Raw genomic sequence first — 23,160 nt, forward strand, 5'->3', positions numbered from 1 at the left:
ACACACTATACTTTGTGTTTACCTCTTCACACTAGAAAGTAAGCTTCATGGAAATAAGGATTTTTGCCTATTTCGTTAACTGTGTACTCTCGCCATCTAAAGAAATGACTGGGATGTTGTAAATCTTTGTTAAATAAATCATTTTTAAACACATTCAACCAGCAAAAAATGCACATTACTTCTATGTTTTTTTAAATATGATAAGCCTCTAGTAAAATTCCTTCAAAACATCTCCTGATTTTATAAAATGTGTTAAAGAGAAATAATATTTTAATGCCAGGTACTTATGATAATCTTCACTGCAAAATAAAATGAACATAAAATGGGATCCATCCACATTTTATAAAAAGAAATTTAATTCTAGGAAACAAATAAATCACAAGTTTTTAAGATCAAACAGCAATATAACTTATACTTCTAAATCATTCAGGTTTATATATAGTACAAATTTGAGACAATTACTCTCTGTGGTTTAAAATAAATACACTTAGTTATAGAGTAACTAAGATGTCAGCATAATTCACAAAAAAAGGAGTGACTCGCCACTTCCTCTGCCCTCTGATTCTGTCCTTGCTATGACAGCTCTTCATTCAAGTAGGTACCAATTAATAGGTTAAAGATAACTTTAGATTCAAATGTTATTATATATCCAGAGATTGTATTGTATTGTAGATGTTCATAAGATAGTTTGAATTCACTTTATGTTAAACAGATAAAAAGACAGAAAATTATTGTCTATGATTTGTTGCAGTTGCAGATTTCCATCTGCCTTCTATTATCAGAAAAATTGTCTTAAATAATGCCATAGGGCTTGTTATTAACTTGCTACTTTGTTAAATTGAATGATAGTGTGATAGACTTAGTTTAGTGTTAAATGAAACCAAGTGTGGGCAGAGTAATCTTCCACCTCCAGCAAAGGTCCTTGTCTGCTGTCTCTGGAACTGGTGAATATGCTCTGTTACATGGCAAAAAAGACTTTGCAGGTATGATTAATTTAAGAATTCTGAGATGAAGTGATTATTCTGAGTTATGCTGCTGGACTCACCGTAAATGCCACGGTCTTACAAAGGAAAGAGGAGGCAGGAGAGTCAGAGACGTGACTTGGAAACAGGTCGGAGGAATTCAGTCAGTCTCTGGGTTTGACAATAGAGGAGACCCCAAGCCAAGGAATGTAGGTGTCCTCTAGAAACTGGAGAGGGCTAAGAAATGGATTCTCTCCTAAAGCCTCTAGAAAAGAAGGCAGCCTCCCCAACATCATGAGTTCAACCCAGTGAGAACCATTTTCAACTTCCGATCTCCAGACTGTGATATTATCAACTTTGTGGTAATTTGGTACCACAGCCATAGGGAACTTCTATGCCAATAAATAACTTTCTTAGTTTTTAAACTAAATTGAGACATGTTGCAATGATAAATTGGCCAGCACTTGCGTGGTGCTTACTGGGTCCCAGGCATCATGGCACATGTGCCAGTGTTTTGACTTGCCCTTCACAGCGCTCCATGGGGCCGACCACTGTAATTATCACCATCTCACAGCTGGCAAGTCTGAGGCTCAGAGAAGTCCAGTGGGAGAGCTGGATCCAGGCTCAAGGACTCAACTTTTGTTTTTCCTGCTCTCTGCCACTACTCTCAACTGCTCCCCAAGGACACAATATCGTTTTGAGCATCGCTTAGGTTTACACGCAGCCAAAGAGAAGTTAAATGAATACAGGGTAAAAGGCCATAAACACGCTCAAGACAAATTTGAATTTCTGATCAAAAGTTGTCAACAAAGTAATAAAGTGACAAAATGAAGTTAACAATTTTCCAGAAACTAAAAATTCTCCCTAACTCCTGGGCAAATCTCAGTGATTATACGCCTGCCTGCAGGTGTCTGGATTTATAATGAGGTCCATGAAAAAACACCCACCAAATGTACCCTGAGAAAGTTCTTGCAAATGCCAGACTCACAAAACTCACTGTTGTGAGATTGCTGAGGGCATGACTTACCTCCCAGCAGACATTATCATGCCCATTTAATAGGCATGTTCCCAGCCCTGCCCAGCATCACCACTGTTAACAGGGAGCACTGTATGCACTACTCCCTTCAGAGGATTTGAGATTTAAGATCACTGTCATGTACATAAGAAGGGAGTGGCGGACTTCACTTAAGAGAAGAATAATTTCAACGTTTCTTGCATAAAGAAAAGACAAATACGTATTTAGGGTCCTTGCTAGACTTTATGCTTTCTTCTATTATAATTTTATATTGCATAAATATAAATGCTTATTTATTGTGTAAATAAAACAAATATGTAGAAGCAAGGGTTCAGTATATTTTATATCCATATTCCTCACCTGAAGACAGACCCCACAGGGAATCTGATTCCCCCTCAGCTTTGGTCATCCGGTCCCTGCTAGACCAGCCTAACTGGCATCCAACAGCAAATGAACGTGGGTTTTATCAGCACATTGCTCTGAAGGGACCTTGTCCCCAGGTCATTATTAGGGTTAACAAGCTGGCAGGTGCCCATTGTGCCCCATTTTGTTTTGAGACAGTCTTGCCCTGTTGCCAAGGCTGGAGTGCAGTAGGGTAATGGTGGTTCACTGCAACCTCCACTCTGGGTTCAAACAATTCACCTGCCCCAGCCTACCAAGTAGCTGGGATTATAGGCGTGCACCACTATGCCCAGTTAATTTCTTGTATTTGTAGTAGAGATAGGATTTCACCATGTTGGCTGGGCTGGTCTGGAACTGCTGGTGATCCACATGTCTTGGTCTCCCAAAGTGCTGGGATTACAGGCATGAGTCACTGTGCCCAGCTGCCTCTCTCCTTTGTAAATTGTTTATCAGTTAATATCATGGCTTGGCACAAAACACCAGCCCAGAGGTTAGAAGATATGGTTCTGAAGCCCCATCTGCCTCTTGCTTGAATGGGGCAAAACTTTGCTGTGAACATCAGCTTGTTTATATCCTATGGGGTGAATTCTTTCTCTAAATACTTTATGAGATTTTGTGAAGATCAGAATCAAAATTAGATAATGTAGTTAAATATGTCCTCAAAATTAGGGACAGTCTTCTCTTTATTTGTTCCTCATTACCTGGATTAGTGCATTGTTTCAGGTATACAACAGATAATATTAAAATTAACTTTTAAGTTATTAAATAATATATATTTTATTACTAAATTAATATATTGTTTTAATAAAGAAGCAAATCTGGTGACCACAAATTACCTTATACAAGAATTTGGTCAGATGACTGGGGAAATCCCTGGTCACTCCCTTTCACGGTGGAACTAATTTTATGTGTGAAGGGAGGGGCACCTGCCACATGTAAAATGAGGTTTAAAAATGTTTAAAAATTGTATTAAAGTAGAGCCTACAACAGAAAAGTGCACACATCAATAGTGGAAAGAATGATAAACCACCATGAAAAAAACATATTCAAGGAACCACTGCTGACTTTGTTGAACAGACTCTTAACATTGAATAAGTCACCTCCTTCAATGCCCCGATCACTAATGTCCATGACATCCCTGGAAACTTGTCAAAATGCACTTCACTTACTTACTGCTTTTCAGGTACACTTCTGAAATATCTGTCAATGTTAGGGTTGAAGATCCTTGTTAAATGTGCAAAGAATTAATCTTGGAAATATGAGAACAAAAGTCCTATTATATTTTAATATATAGCAACTGAGGAAACGGGAAAGAAAACACCAATGTCCCAGGATAGAGCAAAAATGCAACATGAATTGAAGGAGATTTGTAGAGGGAAGAAAGATCAGGACGGGTGCTCACTACGGCAGGAGAATGGAGAAGGGGGAAGGCGTCAGTGCAGAGATACACAGGAATTAAAAGTGAATGGAGCTGAATTGAAATAACTTTGAGGATATTTCAAAAATGAATCCTGGTCTGTTTTTGCACTTAAAGGAATTAATCCCTCCAGGACATTCTTCCATCTCTTTTCTATGTGTTTGTTTGTTTGATTTCAAGATAAAGATCAAATTATTCGGAAACTTCTGAATCAAAAGCAACCGAGGGATTCGTATATCGAAGGGAATATTCTTTATCTTCATCAGCAACAATGGAGGAACATTTTTCCTTCTATCTCTGTGTTGACACTAGAATAACATAAGGCTGAATTACCTTTTCTTAGTATTTACTTGTAACCACTCAAAACTTTGTCCGATATTTTCTAAACCTTGTATCAATAAAGAAAATAAACACCAGGTCCATCAATATTTATTTTTTATTTCTCATATATCAGGACCTTACACACAAGAGAAGCTAAAGTTAAATAAACGGATGGTGGAAAAGTCAGTGTGGCCTTTGCTTAGTTAGAATTCCACCAAAGTTGCACATCTATCAAAGCACCACACTTAACTCCAACTAATTACAAAAGAAATACTTTTCTTTAGCATATCAGTGGAGGTGTTGAGAATAAGAAAACTGATCAACTTATTGCAAGGGAACTAAGTTAGCTAAAGACACGTCTTGGTTTATTCATTCTATGTTTATTACTATTTTATTCAAGTGTAAATGGCAGTTTTGTGGGTGAGGCCATGTAATAATCTTAATGGCATAGTCAATTTTCAATCAATCAATCAATATTTATTAATTTCCAGGAATATATTGGACTCCATGTGAATAAAGGCATGGCAAGTATTTATAATATAATTTCAGAGGTAGGAGATAAAATAAAAACATTGATAAAATGTAATTAAGAATACAGAACCAAAAATACGATAGTATCACCTTCATAAAAGTTTTCTAAGTAAAATTAGCACTGGAAAATATTTTACTCATATTGAATGTTTTAAATTAAATCATCAAGGAGGTGGCAAATGCTCCTTGCAATTTCCACCCAAAAGTTGGCCAGCAATACAGACACGAAGGATGGATGACCACATGTAACACATAAAAATACCTGTTCAGGGCACTTCAAAGGGCTGCTTGGCTTGCCATGAACAGTTTATAGGGCTACTTGACTGAGAATGCCCTCTGAAAATGTTTCTTGGTGAATCCAGTAGAACAAATTGGCTAATGCAGAGATTCTCGCCAACCTTGCTATTGTTCCTAGATAATCCTTGCACAAGGATTATTTTGCCTGTTTATATATTTGAATTGCTAAAAATGACACTGAAAAGTCTTCAGAACCAATACCATATTTTCTGGAATAGCTGTGTGTGGCCACATGCTTGTACTCAGCCCCCCACTAGTTCTTCCTGATCATACTGGCCACTTGGATTCTCTGGGAGGGGCCCCATCTCCCTAGTACTCTCTTCAGCGCGGCGGCCACATCTTTATTCCTCAAGCTGTAGATGAGTGGGTTGAGCATGGGGGTGAGGACGGTGTAGAAGGCGGACACAACTTTGTCCGTCGCTGGAGTGTGGTAGGAGTGGGGCAGCACGTTGGTGTAGAAGGCTGCCCCGTAGAAGATGCTCACCACTATCATGTGAGAGGAACATGTAGCAAAGCCTTTGCGCCGGCCCTCAGCAGAGCTCATGCGGTGGACAGTGAGGAGGATGTGGGTGTAGGAGACAGAGATGATGGACAGAGGGATGAGCAGCATCAGCACGCAGCAGGCGTACATCAGGGTCTCGTAGAGCGACGTGTCTATGCAGGACAGCTTCAGCACAGCTGGAATCTCACAGAAAAAGTGATTGATCTCTCGGGATCCACAGTAGGGGAAACTCATAGTGACAGGCGTCAGCAAGAACCCATCCAAGGAACCACCCACCCAGGAGCCGACTACCATGAACAAGCAAATCCTGCGGTTCATGAGAAGAGGGTACCGTAAGGGGTTGCACACAGCCACGTACCGGTCATAGGCCATGAGACCCAGCAGGAAGAACTCCCCTCCCATCAGAGTCAGGTAGAGGAAGATCTGGAATGCACAGCCCAGGAAGGAAATGGTCTTGTCCTTGGACAGGAGGTCCTGGAGCATCTTGGGGACGGTGACACAGACGTAGATGGTATCCATGATGGACAGCTGGCTGAGCAAGAAGTACATGGGCGTGTGGAGGCAAGAGTCCACATGGATGAGCAGAATCATGACCACATTGGCAGTTATAGCCACCACAAAGATGGAGAAGACTATTGCAAAGACAAGCCCCGGGAAGGCAGGGTGAGTGATGAGGCCTATGAGGACGAAGTTAGTGTAGTTCTGGAGAAGAGCTTCCATGCCCATGTTCCATGACAGTTCCTTGGCCTGTAAAGGCAGAAATCTGGTAGCTTATTTAATGACCTGATATTTAGAAAGAGCCCACCAGGAATAGTACGTTAGAAGCACCATGAGATAAAGAAAAGAATGTCTACTTCAGGATCATTTGAAACCCCAGTTTCAGTATCAGTGATCTGTATGACATTGGACAGAAAATTAATCTCTCAACTAACTCAATTTCATCATCTGTGAAAGGTCATCATAGGTCTATACAGGCTGGATGTGAGATGTAAATGAAATAATTCATGCAGTTCCTCTTTTAGAATCTGCTTTATTTTTATTCTGAACTATTTTCTGAATACATTTTATAATCTTACCACTTTAGATTGAAAGTTTCCTGAGGGTGGTTACTGTGCTTTATTTCCCATTTTTGCCTGGAAATACATGCTTTGATTGAATTTAAATTGCTCTCTGCATCTCCATTAAGATGATCATATTAAGATAATACAATTATGACTTAAGACATTGATAGAAAATATCAGATAACTGACGTTTTTGGCTTCTGTTGTCACTAAACAGCTTTGTGAAAGTCTGTAACATCAAAGCAGTACAGACGACCTCACTTGAGGGTCAGGAGCCACGGTGTCATGTGGTTAGACTTTTGTGCTGCAAAAGGAGTTCATATTTTAGGCATGGGTTGCTTTGAGTACTTGTGTCTATTTGTTCTCACGGAATAATTTGGGGACCATAAATCTTGAAGGAGGAGCACCACAAACTCTGCTTCACAGCAAGGCTTTAGTTTCGTTATCATGGTGGCTTTTCTGGTTGACACAATGAATTCTGCTAAAATTTTATGACTCGGTACTGCATCATATCATTCAATGATGACCTATTCTTCTCTTAAAACACTGTTTAGCCAAAATGTGACAGTGGTATGATAAATTTAAGAGTGGCATTCTATACCTGTCCTAATGTTACATTATTCTAGGAATCCACTGCTAGTTGGATTTTTTCCTCCTTAAATTTATTTCTCTTCCATTTTACTGATCCTTCATGTTTATAAGTAAAAATAATTACAGATGGTAAAGACATTTCTGAACTTAGAGGGAGGAAGACACAGCAGTATCAAACGTTCTTTGAACTAAATGGAATGAATTCTCATGTTTTTATTCTTGAGTAACATGAATGCATGTCCCCTTGATATTTTCAGGGATACTGAGGGATGAATCGTTCCTTTTTGTTATAGATTTTGGTGTATTTCTTCCCATTATAGTGACAGGATTACTGAAGAAACCCATTTATGTAAAATGTTTTGGCCACTAATACTACAAACACATCTGAATCTTTAGGTTCCAGATTAGTCAGATTTACAGTCTCCAAAGCGTCAAGAAGGAATAAACTCCCCTTACGCTGAAGCAAAAACAATAGGAACAATAGAGACAGTGTTCCTTCTTAGTGCTCATCAAAGGTGGAGAAGATGGGGATATGAGCAATAGGCCTAAAAGATGAGTAAACTCCTAAAGGGAGAAAATAAAAATCAATTTTTGTGTTGGTCTGTGCTGAAACTTAAATTTATCATACCTTGGTTGAGAAGGAGAAAAAACAACACATGAGCATCAAATATTAACTCCCAATAAGCTTGATAAAAGTCAGCTACTTTTGCCTTCTCTGACAGGTGAAAGATTTTCCTGTGATAGCTACAGCTTTGAATCATGGGTCAAGAGACAATACTTAAATATAAAATTCAATGCACAACAACTTTTGCAATAACTCGCTGGAAATTAAAAATATTAATTTGGCAGACAATAAGTTTACCTTGACCAACATCTATTATTTCCCTTAAATGCATTATAGATATTATATATTAATTACTATAGTGCTAAATTAGCTTACAATCATCCTTTTAAAAATACACTTTGAAAAACTGAAATAGGCAAGAATGAGACAAATGAAAATGACCTAAGAAAATAACTAATTACTTTTGAATCACAACACGAGCCAGAGCGTTGTGTTCCATGTAAATAACCAGACTGCACCTCACACAAGGTTTTCAAAGAGGGGGCAAAACGCTCTATTGCCTCAAATGTCTATGATGAAGGAATGAAGACATTTCCAACTCCTAGATCTTATGTCAGTATAGATCCTAGAAGAAGAAAGTAAAAAAGCTGAAACAGGAGAAAAATATGATTTTAGCTACCTTCCTTAATTTTATACAGCCAAGACTAAGTGAGTTAAAAACAAAAACAGAATTAGATAGTGGTTGCTTGTGAGTGTGTTGTATGTACACGTGTGTGGAGTGTGTTCATATGTGAGAGTGTGAGCATGGTGTGTGTTTGTGTGGGGTGCGCATCTGTGAATGTGTGGGGATATGTGTAGGGAGCTGACCTTGCTAAAGAGCAGAACACTACACTGCTTAACACAAAGGAGCAGTTCACTCATTTCAATGAAGCCAATATTTAGAACCAAATGCAACACATGTCCAAATGCATGACTAATACTGTTCCATAGGATATTTATTGGTCATTGCATGTGGGCCATGAAAATATCTGCATTATGAACAAAATAATATGTGATCAGTTACTTCTGTTTACATCAGTTCCCAGAACCTAATTTTAACATTAGGGTTCACACTATCGTTTAACACACTGTGTGGTTTGGCTTATTCACATATACAAGATGCTGGATTCCACTCTCCCTCAGGTAGCCTTTCCTCCTCTATCATCATTCTCCACTGTTCAAGACCCTTTAGTTTCTTTCTATTTCCCTCATCAACTAGTCTTTTCAAACAAACAAAAACAAAAAAGGCTTTTGAAAGAAAGGAGGGGAAGAGAGAGAAAGAAAATAAGAAAGAGGAAGAGAAAGAGCAAACTTATTTGCATGATTTGAAGCTTCAGGCCTTTCTGCTGTTCAAGGCAGGGAATGCTTTGCCCCCAGTGCAGGTTAGAACATAAGCCAGAAGCTCCTGACCCCAGGACCAGTTATAACATACCCAGTGTTGCCACAGAATGATCTGGTGGGAATGGGAGGGTGGGAAGATGAAGCCAGGGGGTGGAGGACACTGTGCCCAGGAGTGCTGCATGGCTTTTACCTTCACACTTGGGGCTGATGGGGTAAGGGATGAGTGAGCTCGCAGAGGCATTTATTCTGCCTGCGGCCTGCCACACGGAGAGAAGAGGGAAAGGGAAACCTTCTGGTTGCAGAATCTCTCTGCAGGGTGCCAGGTGGTCAAAGCTGTGATTTGTTTGTGTCTGTGTTTCAGGACAGCAGACCTGGAGTAGTTCTGGGTAGAAATCAAAACACAATCAGTGACTCTCACTGAAAATTGTATGAAGAGACCTCCAAGAGAGGTCAGATGATACCCTACCAGGGAGAAGAGCTTGGAGCAATTCATTCTGACACCCCGTTCCAGGACTTTAGCATGACTACAGCCATGAGAAGTAACTATCAGTGTCTTTTCTGCCACAATAAAACTGCTAACCAGAACTGATTTTCTCCACTTGACTCCATGTACCTATAAACCTTTAAAGGGAAGGGTTTCCATTCTGTTCTTAGAGATAGAATGCCTCAAGTGCAAAACATTCTGTGTTCAAGACACAGCACCTGCTGTCATGTGAGCTGCAAAGATTAACAGCAACTGACCATCTCCTTTAGGAGTATATAGTTAAGTTTGATAAATGTATCATATATTAAAAATCCTCATAAAAGCAGGTCATTTGAAGTCTAAAGTGGGGGTTTCTAAAAATGAAATATGTTGAGGACTTTTGAAAGGTGTTTAGCCACAGAAATAACATACAGCTAATGCAGCTGTGTTTTGTTCAGCTGTCAAATTGCTCTGGGGATGACAGGCATGGAGGTACTTCTCCGGACCTCAGTGTTCTTTCAGTGAAAGACTGGCATATCACCAACATATTACTAATAAAAATTGCCACAGAGCTCTAAGAGTCATTGATTGTTTTTTCCTGAATGACAGAAAGGGGGCCAAGGATAGCATATTGGACTATTTCTGCTTTGATTAAAGTTTGTAAAAAGAAGATAGCTAATGTTGCTAAAGGCACTAAGAGATGTAGGAGGAGAAACAGCTACATCTATAGATGTAGCATTCCCCAATCCAGAAAGAACATGTAGGGCTTTACATGTGCCAGGTACTTTAGGAGTTTTACATACATCAGGTCAGAGCAAACCAGAAGATGTTATGCATCAGTCTGAGTAGTGGATAAGGATGCAGTTCCCCCTTACCTGTGGGAGATACTTTCCAAGACCCCCAGTGGGTGTCTGAAACTGCAGACAGTCCTGAGCCCTATATATACCGTATTTTATCCCATACTTAGATACCTGTGATAAAGTTTAATTTATCAATTAGGCACAGCAAGAGATTAACAATAATAACTAATAATAAAATCGAATACTTAAAACAATATACTGTGGTTATAACTTTGCAGTTTGAGGTGTGACTGCAAAGCTTGCACAATTTGTTTCTTTCTTCATGATTTCAAAGATAAAGTTTTTCTTACCATAGGTCTTAGCAAACTGAACATATAAGCCTTTTTCTCTCCTTATTACGTCAAGAATTTTCACCCGTTTACTCAGAGTAAGCAATTTATAGCCTCTCTTAGGCATACCTAAATGGCCAGCATCACTGCTCCATGTCGTTGGGGGCATTATTAAGAAAAGAGTGACTTCATTACAAGCACTGTGAATCCACCACAGTTGATTTGATAACCTAGACTGCTGCTAAATGACTCAGTAGTGTAGACAGCGTGAATCAGCTGGACAGAAGGATGATTCCCGTCCTCTGCAGGACAAGATTTCATCACACTGCTCAAAATGGTATGTAATGTAAAATTTATGAGTTGTTTATTTCTGAGATTTTTCATTTGCTATTTTTAACACATGGTAGACAGCAGGAATCTGGCAGATTGCAGGTAACTAAAACTGTGGAATGAAAGCATTATAATAAGAGAGGAATACTGTGTCAGAAATCTTTACCCTGAGGGTTCACCCTATGGCTAGAAACTGAAATGATCTTAAAGCACAAAACATTGGAAGAGAACTTAAGAGAAAACTGCTTTGAAAATACTCGTGTATGGCAAGAACCAAGAGAAGACAGGAGTCATTTCAGTTAAACAGTGCGATAGTGGAGCTGGAAATTGGTCCGATTCTGAAACTGGAGACTTCAGGAGAGGGGACATGATCAAAGACAGTGTCAATCATGTCAGAAAAGGCTGGAAAGCAGGAATTAGCAGGGCGCCTGGGGTTAAGGAAGTTGGGGAGAGACCAGTCTAACATGGGATAAGGTGGGGTGCAGCGTGGTGCGGCATGGTGGGGTGGGGTGAGGTGGGGTGGGGTGAGGTGAGGTGGGATGAGGTGGGGTGGGGCAGTGTGAGGTGAGGGGCAGACACCTGTGGCCCTAAACACAACACGCTCGTTATGATGCCCCCACGGTCTAAGCTTCCAACATGTCCACGTCTCCCCCTCGGCTCCAGTTACTCAGCTCGATAGGCTTTTATGTGACATGCTAAGATGGCTTCTAGGAGACCTGTTTAATATTATCTATTTATTTTAAAGATTTTATCTTGAGGCACATGTGTATGCCTTATGGGGTAAATAAAAGAGAAATGGGGTTAGAATAAAATAAAAGAGAAAACATCTTTTTTCCTCCAAGCGTGCAGAGAGCCTTCAGCCACACCTAAATACATGTGAAGATAGCAAGTAACAGTAATTAAATTATTATTTAACATAAAATGTAACTTTTAAATTATAATAATTAAAATTTTAATAACTAAAAATATTCAAAGGGCAATATATGCTTATCAAATAATAATATATACCCTTGCCACCACCAAATTAAAGTCTGAAGATTTCTCATTGTGAATACTGAGCACAGTCTTCCAACTGTCAGCTCTTACGTGCCATTTTCCTTCAGTAAAACTATTCATGCCCTTCTGGACTATTACCCGATTTCACGCAGCTTCCCATGTTTCATGCTTAATGTCCTTTTCCAACTATCTGCTTGCCAAAGAGTGAATATATGTATTTATGCTTCTTAATCATGAAGAGACCACTGCCTCAGTTATTAGCAGATAAGGTCACAGTACGGTGGCCTTCTAATAGTTATGGAGTAATGCCTAAAGAAAACATCCTAATATCTGGGTAATGTTCTATCTGTTTTTCATGAAAATCTAAGATCCTACCTTAGAGAAGCTGGGTCCAAGTCGTTCTAATGCAACAGTGGAATGTCAGACTTCTTAAATACATGTGTATGAAGGTGAGGCTAGGTCAAAAGAAGTCTTTTCACTAATAACAGATTTCCACATCCCCCAGGAAGAATTCCTGGGTTAGCAATTAATCCAAGTTTACTTGGTTTACCATGAACATTAGAAGAAGTTCATCCTTTCTTGCCAGAGGGCGAATTGTTTTCCCAAGTGAAAGACTGGAATTGTTTCTTTGTATTTCATCATGAAAATGTCTTATCAAATCTTGGCATCTCTCCAGAGTAATTTTAAAAGAAGTGATTTGGGGATAAGAGACAGCCTCGCCCTAAATTGAAAATTATATTTTGAATTTCTTTAGAAATAGAGGCTATGACAAACTAAAAAACCTCTTTCTCAAAAGTCACTGGCCTATTTTGTTTGGCGAAAAATATTTATAATTATATTTAAAAGTGTGAACCAAAAAGCATTGGAGACAAATCTCAATCCATGTGAGGTTTATTGTGCCAAGGTTGAGGATGCACCTGGGAAAGAGGAACACAAAATGAGTGTCAGACATGGTGAACTCCAAGTTTCTCTTCAAAGAATCAGTATGGCAGTAGGTCCTCCATTTTAAAGTTTAACTTCCTTGTATTTTCAGTAAACCACCTTTTCCACCAGTTCTCATCAGTAGTTCACATCTGTTTCCCTGGTTCCCTGCTCTGTCCTGACTCATCCCGGTCACCTGCTCCTGTCACCTGCTTTGACCTATGTCACCCCTGGGTACCTGCTCTGACCTGCCTGTGACCATTCTTCCTGCCAAACTATCCACCCCACCACTCTGGCTCACACTTCTGCTCTCTTTAAAATAGCCAATCAGAATTAGACTAGACTGTGTGGTCTAACCCTAGCCCACAGGGGAAGGACACAGCAGCAGGGACGACCTCCCTCAGGAACAAGGACCCCTTCCCGCCCTTGTCCAGGTGTGCACTCGCCATTGTTCCATCTGTGAGCCACACCCTCCTATAGAAGTAAATTTCCTTGCTGAGGAAATTTATATTCGAGTGCTCCTTTTTTTTTGTGGCACCAAAAATTTGCAGATAACAAAGGAGGATTTGAGATTTGTGCTATTTCTAGAGAGGGTTGGGAGCCTTCAATATTTAAAAGGGAAACAGTGGGCAGGAGAGAAGGAAAGAAGAAAAGGGAAGTGTAGATAAATGGAGTAAGCTTTCTTTTGAGGCTTTAATCAGCGTTCAGTTCACTGAATTCACACTTTAGAAAGGAGAGGGTAGAGAAACCGTCAACTGGGCATTCATCTCATGCCCTGTGAATCTGGATTTTTACGTGAGATAAGGTAAACAAAGTAGAGGAAGCAGTCAAATATGCATTTGTTTCCAGTGAGTGGAGGGATGACTCCCAGGCCTGTCTGTCCAGTACCTGTGAAGATAAGCTGTTAATTTACATTGTCAGCATGACATTCAACAGAATGGTTTCAGGGTAAAAATCTTTGGGGCTGCAAGGAATTTCCTTGTGAGCAAATGTGAGGCAGGGCCAACGGGGAGGTATGTAACCCCCTGTCTTTGTAACTATCCGTTTGGGAACAATATGGAATGCAGTTCTGCATGACTGAGGTCCCAAGTTTGACTTTTACTTTTGGCTTAGTAAGTTTGGCTCCCATGATTTTTATTTTCCTTCTACCACTTTCTACTACCTTCTCCTATTTTCACATAAGTGGTATTTGCCACTTACAGAGGTTATGTGTTTTTCAGAATTATTTGTCTCATGCATAGTACAGAAGAATATTGAATTCAATAGGACTAAAGGAGACATGAGAAACAGAAGAGAAAAAAGAAGAAAAGAATGAAGGAAAGGATGCAATGGGTGGGGAAGAAAAGAAAGAAGAAAAAAGTGAGAGGACAAGATAAGTTGTATATTTTCTAAAAATTTTTCACAAGAGTATATTAAGGTATTTAAACATTGGGAATATTGAACTTCCTAACACGTTTATTTTATTTCTCTAATGGGAAAAAGAAAGAAGGAGGTGGTCTTGTTTGGGAAGCAGAACAACTCTGGTAATAATAATCATTCATAGTAATGATAATAACAAATCATCCTTGAGTGCTTTTCATGCATTGTCAGTTAATGGGAACATTACTTACATGAGTTCTAGTCTTCACAAATTCATTAGACACATCTTATACCTTATGCCTCTATGTTACAGATAAACAGACAGACAGAAAACCCTACACCTTTTCAGCCTTTAGAATGTTATTCAATAACTAATTCTTCCTAAAGAATATTTTGTCATCCATAAATTAAAAAGTTCCCTAAATAGCTATTGGATTGATTAAATAGACTCTTCCCTCCAGAGTGATGTGTCTTCCTACAGAGCCATAAATGGGTTACAATCAATATTGATCCTTTCAACCCTGGATTGGTCTCTTAGTGCCTGATTTGGCTACAGCCACAAGGGAGTTGATTTTGCTGTTAACAGCCACATAGTTTTCCTTAATGCGCTGTATAACTATAATTTACTTTGATAGCTACGTCATGAAAGTATTTGAGAAGTGCTGCTATAACAATGAGGTTGGGCTTCTATTATTATTATAAACCACTTTCCTGAGGAAAACAACAGACCTGTGAACAAGGTATTGATTGGTATTAGTTTCTAATTCATATGTCACAATATTTTGTCTAATGTTGAATTTAGTTATCTTGTAAGAATAGAAAAGAGTCTAAATTATTTATATAAGATAGATATTTTGTGGCGTCTCAATCTTCCTTTTCATGTTTCTTATTCACCTTTTTCTTTTTTCTCTTCTCTTCCTTCCTGCCCTTTAACTCTTTTGTAGAAGTAATCCTTTTATATCAGTAGGTATAGACATGGTTGCTACAAACTAAGAGAGTAATTTCCAGTTTGGAGCTTAGATTCTCAGTGTTTGTTTAATTTCAAATAATTCTGTCTGCCCATTCTGTTACTCCATTCCAAAGTGCCATTTGACATTTAAGGTGAATCTGTATTTGGTAAAACCCTGCTAGTTATTCTAATAAGACCTAAATTAAATTTTTAAATGTTCAATCTATATTTCTAAAGATTTTAGCCCTCTTCTCCTGTCTCTGAAAAACAGAGACTGCATTAGCCCATTTTCATACTGCTATAATAAAATGCTCGAGACTGGGTAATTTATAAAGAAAAAGAGGTTAAATGGGTTCACAGTTCAAGATGGCAAGGGAGGCCTCACAGCCATGGTGGAGGACAAAGGAGGAGCAAAGGCATGTCTTACATGGTGGGAGGAAAGAGGCATGTGTAGGGGAACTGCCCTTCGTAAAACCGTCAGATCTCGCGAGACTTATTCACTATCATGAGAACAGCATGGAAAAATGCACCCCCATGATTCAATTACCTCCTGCCAGGCCCCTCCCACTGCACGTGGGGATTATGGGAGCTACAATTCAAGATGATATGTGGGTGTGGACACAGCCAAACATATCAGAGGCACATTCCAATAAGTTCTTAACTGAAGATTCTGGCAAGAAAAAAAGTTATATGCTGAGGTTGCTAAGATCTACAGTAAGAATGAATCTTCTGTCTTTGAAATTGTGCAGAAGGAGAAGAAAATATTTGTGGTAATTTTGCTGCCACACCTCAAACTGCAAAACTGAGAGCCAAGGTGTGTGATAAGTGCCTGGGTAAAAGGAAAAGGCATTTATATTTATGGTAGAAGATGAGCAAATATGTGTTGTGACTGACAGCAATCAGGTTCTAAACTATGGTTTCAGGTTTCCACAGGGAGTCTTAGAACATAGCCTGTGAGGATAAGATGGTGACCACTATATTTGAAATACAATCGAAATGATATTTGATGAGTTGATTATTTATAATAGTCAATGGACAGAGTGTCTAAAGGGGAAAAGTCAGAAGTCATGGAAGTAGCTGAAGATGACCATGTCTTCTGTCATGACTGAACATAGCCAGAAACAGACTACTCCATGATTTTTAGTGGAATGCACACTTGGTCAAAAGCTGATGGGTGACTACTAAACCCACAACTTTATTACTATCCCATTCCAAACTGTCCGTTGTTCAGAACCATCATACCTTTCAAAGAATGATGAAATCTTCAAAATCTGTCAGCTTTCCAAATCCCATAAATGCCCCACAGTTGCTGGGGTGACTTGTTTCCAGACAGAGAATGTTTAAATTCAAAGGCAATGATAAAGTCTTGTATCTTTCACTTCAAACCTCTAGCAGCATATGCAATTTCTTTAGAAAGTGGTCACTTTTCCTGAGGGCACACATCTGCCCACAACCTTCTGTAGGACACCTGTGACATCCTTGTTCCTGAAGCTGTAAATGAGTGGGTTGAGCATTGGAGTGACGACAGTGTAGAAGGCAGATACAGCTTTGTCCTGCTCAGGGGTGTGGTAAGAATGAGGCAGCACGTATGTGTACATGGCAGCTCCATAGAAGAGGCTGACAACCACCATGTGTGAGGAGCAGGTGGCCACAGCCTTTCGCCTCCCCTCTGCCTCACTCATCCTATAAACAGTAATCAGAATTTTTGTGTAAGAGGCTGAGATGACAGAGAAAGGGATGAGGAGCATCATGATACAGCAGACATACATGGCTGTCTCATAGGCTGATGTGTCCATGCAGGAGAGCTTCAGAAGGGCAGGGACCTCACAGAAGAAATGGTTGATTTCCCGAGAAGCACAGAAGGGGAACTGCATGGTGACTGGGGTGAGCAAGAAGCCATCGATAGACCCTCCCAGCCAGGCTGCCACCACAATCAGCCAGCAGATCTTGCGGCTCATGAGGACGGGATAGCGCAGAGGGTTGCAGATGGCTACGTAGCGATCATAGGACATGAATCCTAGGAGGAAGAACTCAGCCCCTGCTAAGGTCAGGTAGAGGAAGTGTTGGGCAGTGCATCCTGCAAAGGAAATGGCTCTCTGGCTCATCACCTGGTCAACCAGCATTTTGGGCACAATGGTGGAAATGTACAGGATGTCCATGAGGGAGAGCTGGCTGAGCAGGAAGTACATGGGGGTGTGGAGGCGGGAGTCCGTGTGGATGAGAACAATCATGACCATGTTGCTGGCTATGGAGGTCACAAAGACCAGGAGAATGAGGGCAAAGAGAAGCCAGGGGAAATGGGTGTTGCTGAACAAACCCAAGAGGATAAAGTCGCCATACCTGGAATAATTGCCCCACTCCATAGCTCTGTAGGGCACACAAAAGAGAGAGACAGATATGATACATAAAGTTGGAAAGGTATCTGATTTGCCTAAAACATTATGATGCAGCCATGAACAAACCAAGGTAAAGCCATCTTATTTCTTGAAGCTCAACTTAATTTCCTGAGAGAACGGCCTGAGCAGGATTGTACTACAACTCATTACATCATCATTGTTCATTCAAGGATATTCTTGACTTGCTGACTACTATTTGTTAACTTAGAGTTCGTGATGAAATAATTTTATGTCTTTTTGTTCATGAACGTTTATTCGTATCTCTCTTTCAAGCACAACCTTACATTGAGGAGGATGCACGTAAGACAGATAAGAATGGAACCAGCTCGATTGAATAGGAATGGGGTGGTGCGTGAGGAAAGGAGCCCTGTCCCCATCCTGTGCTGCTCTCTTTATACTAGGCTCTAGTTCTCATACTTAGAATCCAGTTTGAAAGTCACCAATCAAGCATACACATTTTGCTGATGGAAGAATAACTGCATCGGTTTGACCTAATTTATACCATTCTTGACACATTTGTACATTGTAAAATTTGAGTGCTCAATTTATATGTATTAGGGTTGAGTATTTGAAAATAATGAGCCTATGTTGAATAAAAAGAGCTCTGAGTTCTGAGAACTAATTCAAGAATTCATAGGAAGAAAGAAATCTAGGCAGAAATAATATTCAGGGTCAAGTGATGTTTGCTTTTCTTATTGTAACAGAAATTATAAACATACAACTAATTAACAAGTGAAATTGGAGCATAATTTTTAAAGAAAGAATGAAAAGATAAACTATTTCAAATGTTAGAGATAGTGTATCCCAAAAAAGGAATTTTTCTCTTAAACTTGAAGTTACACTATGCATATATGTCCATGTCAGTTAAACAATGTTTTACCACATTTAGGAACATGTGTGGGTTATTTGGATGTTTTCTCTCTGTGTCATATAGATTTGCACTCTCCAATATGGTAGCCATGAGTCTTATGAAGCTGTGGGTCCCCTGAAACATGACATGACTGCTCCAAATTAAGATGTGCTGTCAGTATAAATTACACTGAGAATTCAGAAAAATTAAAAACATCATATACAATACATCTCCTTAAAACTTTTTATATTTATTATATGATAAAACCATAGCATTTCATATATGTTTGGATAATATAGATTAAAATTAGTTTCACCTATTATTTTTTTACATTTTTAATGTGGCTACTAGAAAGTTTAAAATTATCTCTGTGGCTCCCCTAGGATTTCTATTAGAAAGCACTGGTCTAGAATTATCCCTTTTCTAGAATATAACAGTTCCAAATATATTCCTGCAAACAAGTCCTCCAAAATTAAACACACTCCAAATTAGACAGAGCAAAAAAATTTATGTGTAATACCAATTAGAAACAATAATGGCTTTACTTTTAAATGCATTCACCTGCAAGTAGTAGTAAGAATATATTAATAACAGTGTTTATTGGTTCATAAATATAATTCACACTTCTGAAAAACTTTGTAAAATATTAGACCACTGCTTTATCCGTTCTACAGGTAAAAAAAAAATGCGACTTAAAGAAATTTCCCCAGAGGAACCTGGTTCTTTTTAACCAGTGACAGTATTATAATTGTTCTATGCTGTTTTCCAATAGGATAAAATAGACATCAATTCATTCATTCCACAAACATTTCCTGAGAGGCACACTGGGTAAGCCAGAGTTTGAGGTTCTGAAAGGACCTGTAAGAATGTGTAGGACATCAACTCTGTCTCTAAGAGCTGAGAATTGAGCACATTAAGAACGCGTGTAGTGTGTATGACCACAGGGGCACTTTCAGAATGGTTTTAAGACCTCTGCAGTGTTGACTTCTCCTCATTTGGTATGAGAGAAAAGAACAATGAGCCCGATGAAATCTGCAGCCCAGTGGCTGGTACACAGGAAATTCACACCAGGGCCCCTCTGTACATTTCACTACAACCATGCCATAATGGATGGATCAAAAACTATGAAAATTAAATTCTCGAATTTTTACTGGTGAAACCTACAATATACCCTTATGCATTTTTCAGTTTTCTCATTCTTGAAATATTACCAGCTTTATGCCAGAGCTTTGCACCAGCTGTTTTAAGATGTATCCTTGTTCTATTAGTCTTTTTAAAGAAATTAACTGTGTTAAACCATTGGGGAAACTACAGGCAAACATTTAGCAGCAATTCACATGATGGAGAGAGGTAAATGCTCGCCCAGCCCTGCTTGTCAATAATTTAATAAGCACAAGATCCTGGAAGGGCTGTGCTCATTAAATTCAGAGAATGGTGGTTAGCTACTGGAGGCCAACTGCAAAGACTGCTACTTGGAATATTAAAGCCCAAGAGGAAAAATGGGTCCAAAAATATCCTTACCGGGGAATCTGTGTCCCAAACCCTGACCATGAATCTTCCTGGCCCTAAAACTTGCTACTGGAGACCCTGGAGCTCTCCCCAGCTTTCTTCACAAAGGGAGATCTGAGTGGCTTCATAACATCTCAGGTTTCCAGAGCATCTTCCTCTCACTCTCAGTGTTGACTCATTGCCTATATTTTTAAAATTACGTAGTAGTATAGCAACATTTAAGAATGCTTGGAAAACAAGAAAAAAGAAAGGAATCAAGTGGATTACTCCATGCCCCCATGTAATAACTATTTTTATGTCTATGCATAATTTCAAACTTCAGTATGCTTCCAATTTTATATATACTTAATAATATTTAACACGTTTCACACGTGGTCTTTATACAGAATATTGCTATGACTGAATGATACGACACACACTTTACTTAGTTGGTTTATATTCACATTGTTTCTAAGTTTGCTCATACTATACACTGTTCTGAGGTTAATTCTCTGGAATAGTCCGTGGGACATGGTTTACTCTGCTTTAGAAGCCTACCGCCAAACCATTAGATGCTTAACAATAATGCAGCACATGTAGGGCAGCACCATGCTTGCCCCAGGGCTCAGCACTAGTAGCTAAACTTGCATTAATACGGATTCTTTGGTTACTAAGAAAATTGAACATATTATTATGTGTAATTTTGTCTTTCTGTTACTTATTTTCATTTTTCATGACCTTTGCCTTTTTCTATATAGGGGATTTGTCAAAATTAGTGTCTTCTTTCTATAGAATAAGGACATTTTAATTTAATTTTTAAAATATTTAATATTTAATATTTACTAATATTTTTATGTACTATTTATTGCAGCTATTTTGCCCCCAAAATTACTTGTAATTATAACTTTATTTGATATTTAGGCCAAAAAGTTTTAATTTATCTGTCTCTATGTTGAGTTTATTTTTGAAAAATAATTTTTCATCCAGGTATGTGATTCATATACGATTTACTTTAATTAAGTTACTATATTTTAAAAAATGTGTAATATTATGCATTTAAATCTTTGGTCTAGACATTGAAAATTAGGCAAATATTGGTTCTTTATAAGGCCAAGCCTATGATAAATTTGTGCTTTAAGATCATGACAGTAAGTTCTATCTAATTGTAGTTCTTCAAATAAGCAAGAGTTTGAGTACGAATGATGAGTCAGAATGACCCCACTGATGTTCCACCACTTCTTGTTGATGCAGACACCCTTTATCATGCGTAAAATCAGTTTTCACCCATGTTTCATGTATAAATTCCAGTGTAAAAAATGTGTACTAAAAATAAGTGAGTGCTAGGTTAGCCTTAAGTAAAATTGTAATAGCAGTGACAATCGACTTTTGAAATCTCACCCGTGGCTGTCCATATGTTTTTCTCTTCAAAAATAGCAGATCCAAAAGCAGGTAGCCAGTTTTCTTCTACTTTTTCGTTTTTGATGTTGTCATTCTTCTGTCAGACTCTGCTCTGCATCAAATTTGGCACAATTCTTGGTGACCATCTAATTCAGACAATGTTTGAGAGTGCTAAAGGCTAAGCTAGACAGGAGATGAGGACAACAGGTGTAAAAAAGGAAAATCTTGAGAAAACAGGGCTAAATGGTGACCCTGAGTATAAGACATTTAATTCTCTGTGTAATCAAATTCATTATGTTTCTTCCTCAGCAGTATTTTCACATGAATTCTCACTTCTAATTGTGGAAGAAAAGACATTTTCTAAAGTAAAATCACTTGAGGAATCTTTAGAATGGTAGAGAAGTTTTGATTAAAGCAAAAGGATTGTCTTGAAGCAGACCAAGGGCATAATCAATAATCACCTTCTCTGTCTCAAGAGAAATTGACCTGAGTTCTTCCCCTGTCTCTTCCTACCCTTGAAACTTCTTTATTTTTGGCATTTGTTATGTAGTATTGTAAACATTAAACAAGGTTTTTAATCAAAGAGCTGGTTTTATATTCTATCTTCATCAATGATAAGCTTCTAGATATCTGGCAAGTCACTCCCATATTCCGTTCTGTCAGCCTCTGGGAATTTCTAAGTATTAAATAAGAAAGTATGGTGAAATGGTTTCTTGGAGCAGGCTATGGAGGATTTTCCTCACTAAACCATCTTTAGAGATATGTATGAAGCATCTAAGAAGGTGGAATACTACAAAAAAATAGATAAACTCTTCTCTTTATAAATATTTTTAAATTGTATAAGGGAATATACTGTTGCAATAGTGAAAAACTTTGTAGGAATAATTACACAGACACAAATCTGTATAGAATTTTCCTGAGTAATCTGCTACATTCTGATGTACACAAAAGATAACTGAGTCCTTCATAACAACTGAAGGAAGAAATGGGATCAAAAGATGTAAAATGTATATGAGTAGCACTATCCACAAATATCTATAGCTTAAACACTGAGACATATCAACTTCAACATTCTCTAATATTTCTCTGGCTTGAACCAACTTTCCAGTAAATCCAGAATCTATTTAAAGCATCCTGTGATTGATCAGCATAAAGACTGCAAAGTTACTTAATTTACACAATATCTTCCCCAAACATGATTACCTATTTAGAGAAAAATCTTATAGAACTAAAGTGGTAAATGCAATTGTTCCACATTTCTTTTTATCTATTAAGTATGGGAAACTAAGAGGCACAAATCAGACCTTCGAAACTGAAGGTATTCTACATTCTATATAAACTTCTTTTTTCTGAACTGAAGCAAACAGATGAGAGAAGAGGGTGCAGGCAGGCAGTGGTTATGGATTTAAAGAATAAGAAGTACAGTGGATCAGGCATGGAATTACATCTTGTTGGCATAAGGATAAGGGTCAGTTCCTAGCTAATATGAAACTTTTAAAAATAGACAATGATAGGTGAGTAGTTTGGAGATCTAGAAATAGATCAGCCTGAATCTGTAAATGCCTAATAACGATAATGCAAGTTGACAGCAGCTACATTGTGCAGGCTGCTAAAAAGATAGAGATCAAGAGACTTAAATAGGAGAGCTTGCATCATGGTGATTAACTGACATCAGAAGATAAACTGACATCAGAATATGTCTCTGGGGTCTTTGTCCCTAGCATGCAATTACACAGTTCATATAAATGTGACAAGCTCCTTCACCTTGCTTTTTTCTTAATTAAGAAAAACGTAACCTCTCAATTCGCAAGAATTAAAATAATTAAACACCCAGATA

The 23,160-nt window shown here is 38.5% G+C and overlaps 2 protein-coding genes across 2 annotated transcripts; both read right to left on the reverse strand.

The window, feature by feature from the left end:
- Nucleotides 1–4,214: 4,214 nt before the first annotated feature.
- Nucleotides 4,215–6,190, reverse strand: LOC116526156 (olfactory receptor 2T2). Its single transcript, XM_032242459.1, has one exon. It carries the CDS (start codon nucleotides 6,171–6,173, stop codon nucleotides 5,199–5,201), a length of 975 nt encoding a protein of 324 aa, XP_032098350.1. The 5' UTR covers nucleotides 6,174–6,190; the 3' UTR covers nucleotides 4,215–5,198.
- Nucleotides 6,191–16,600: 10,410 nt separating this feature from the next.
- Nucleotides 16,601–17,554, reverse strand: LOC116526157 (olfactory receptor 2T27). The gene has a single exon (XM_032242460.1). It carries the CDS (start codon nucleotides 17,552–17,554, stop codon nucleotides 16,601–16,603), a length of 954 nt encoding a protein of 317 aa, XP_032098351.1.
- Between the last annotated feature and the right edge of the window lie 5,606 nt (nucleotides 17,555–23,160).

This window comes from Sapajus apella, unplaced genomic scaffold (genome assembly GCF_009761245.1).
Source record: "Sapajus apella isolate SASKATOON/1434 unplaced genomic scaffold, GSC_monkey_1.0 scaffold49, whole genome shotgun sequence".
Classification (NCBI taxonomy): Eukaryota; Metazoa; Chordata; class Mammalia; order Primates; family Cebidae; genus Sapajus; species Sapajus apella.

Coding starts and splice junctions, on each gene's coding strand:
- LOC116526156 (XM_032242459.1), bottom strand. CDS start 6,173: ATGGGCATGGAAGCTCTTCTCCAGAACTACACTAACTTCGTCCTCATA.
- LOC116526157 (XM_032242460.1), bottom strand. CDS start 17,554: ATGGAGTGGGGCAATTATTCCAGGTATGGCGACTTTATCCTCTTGGGT.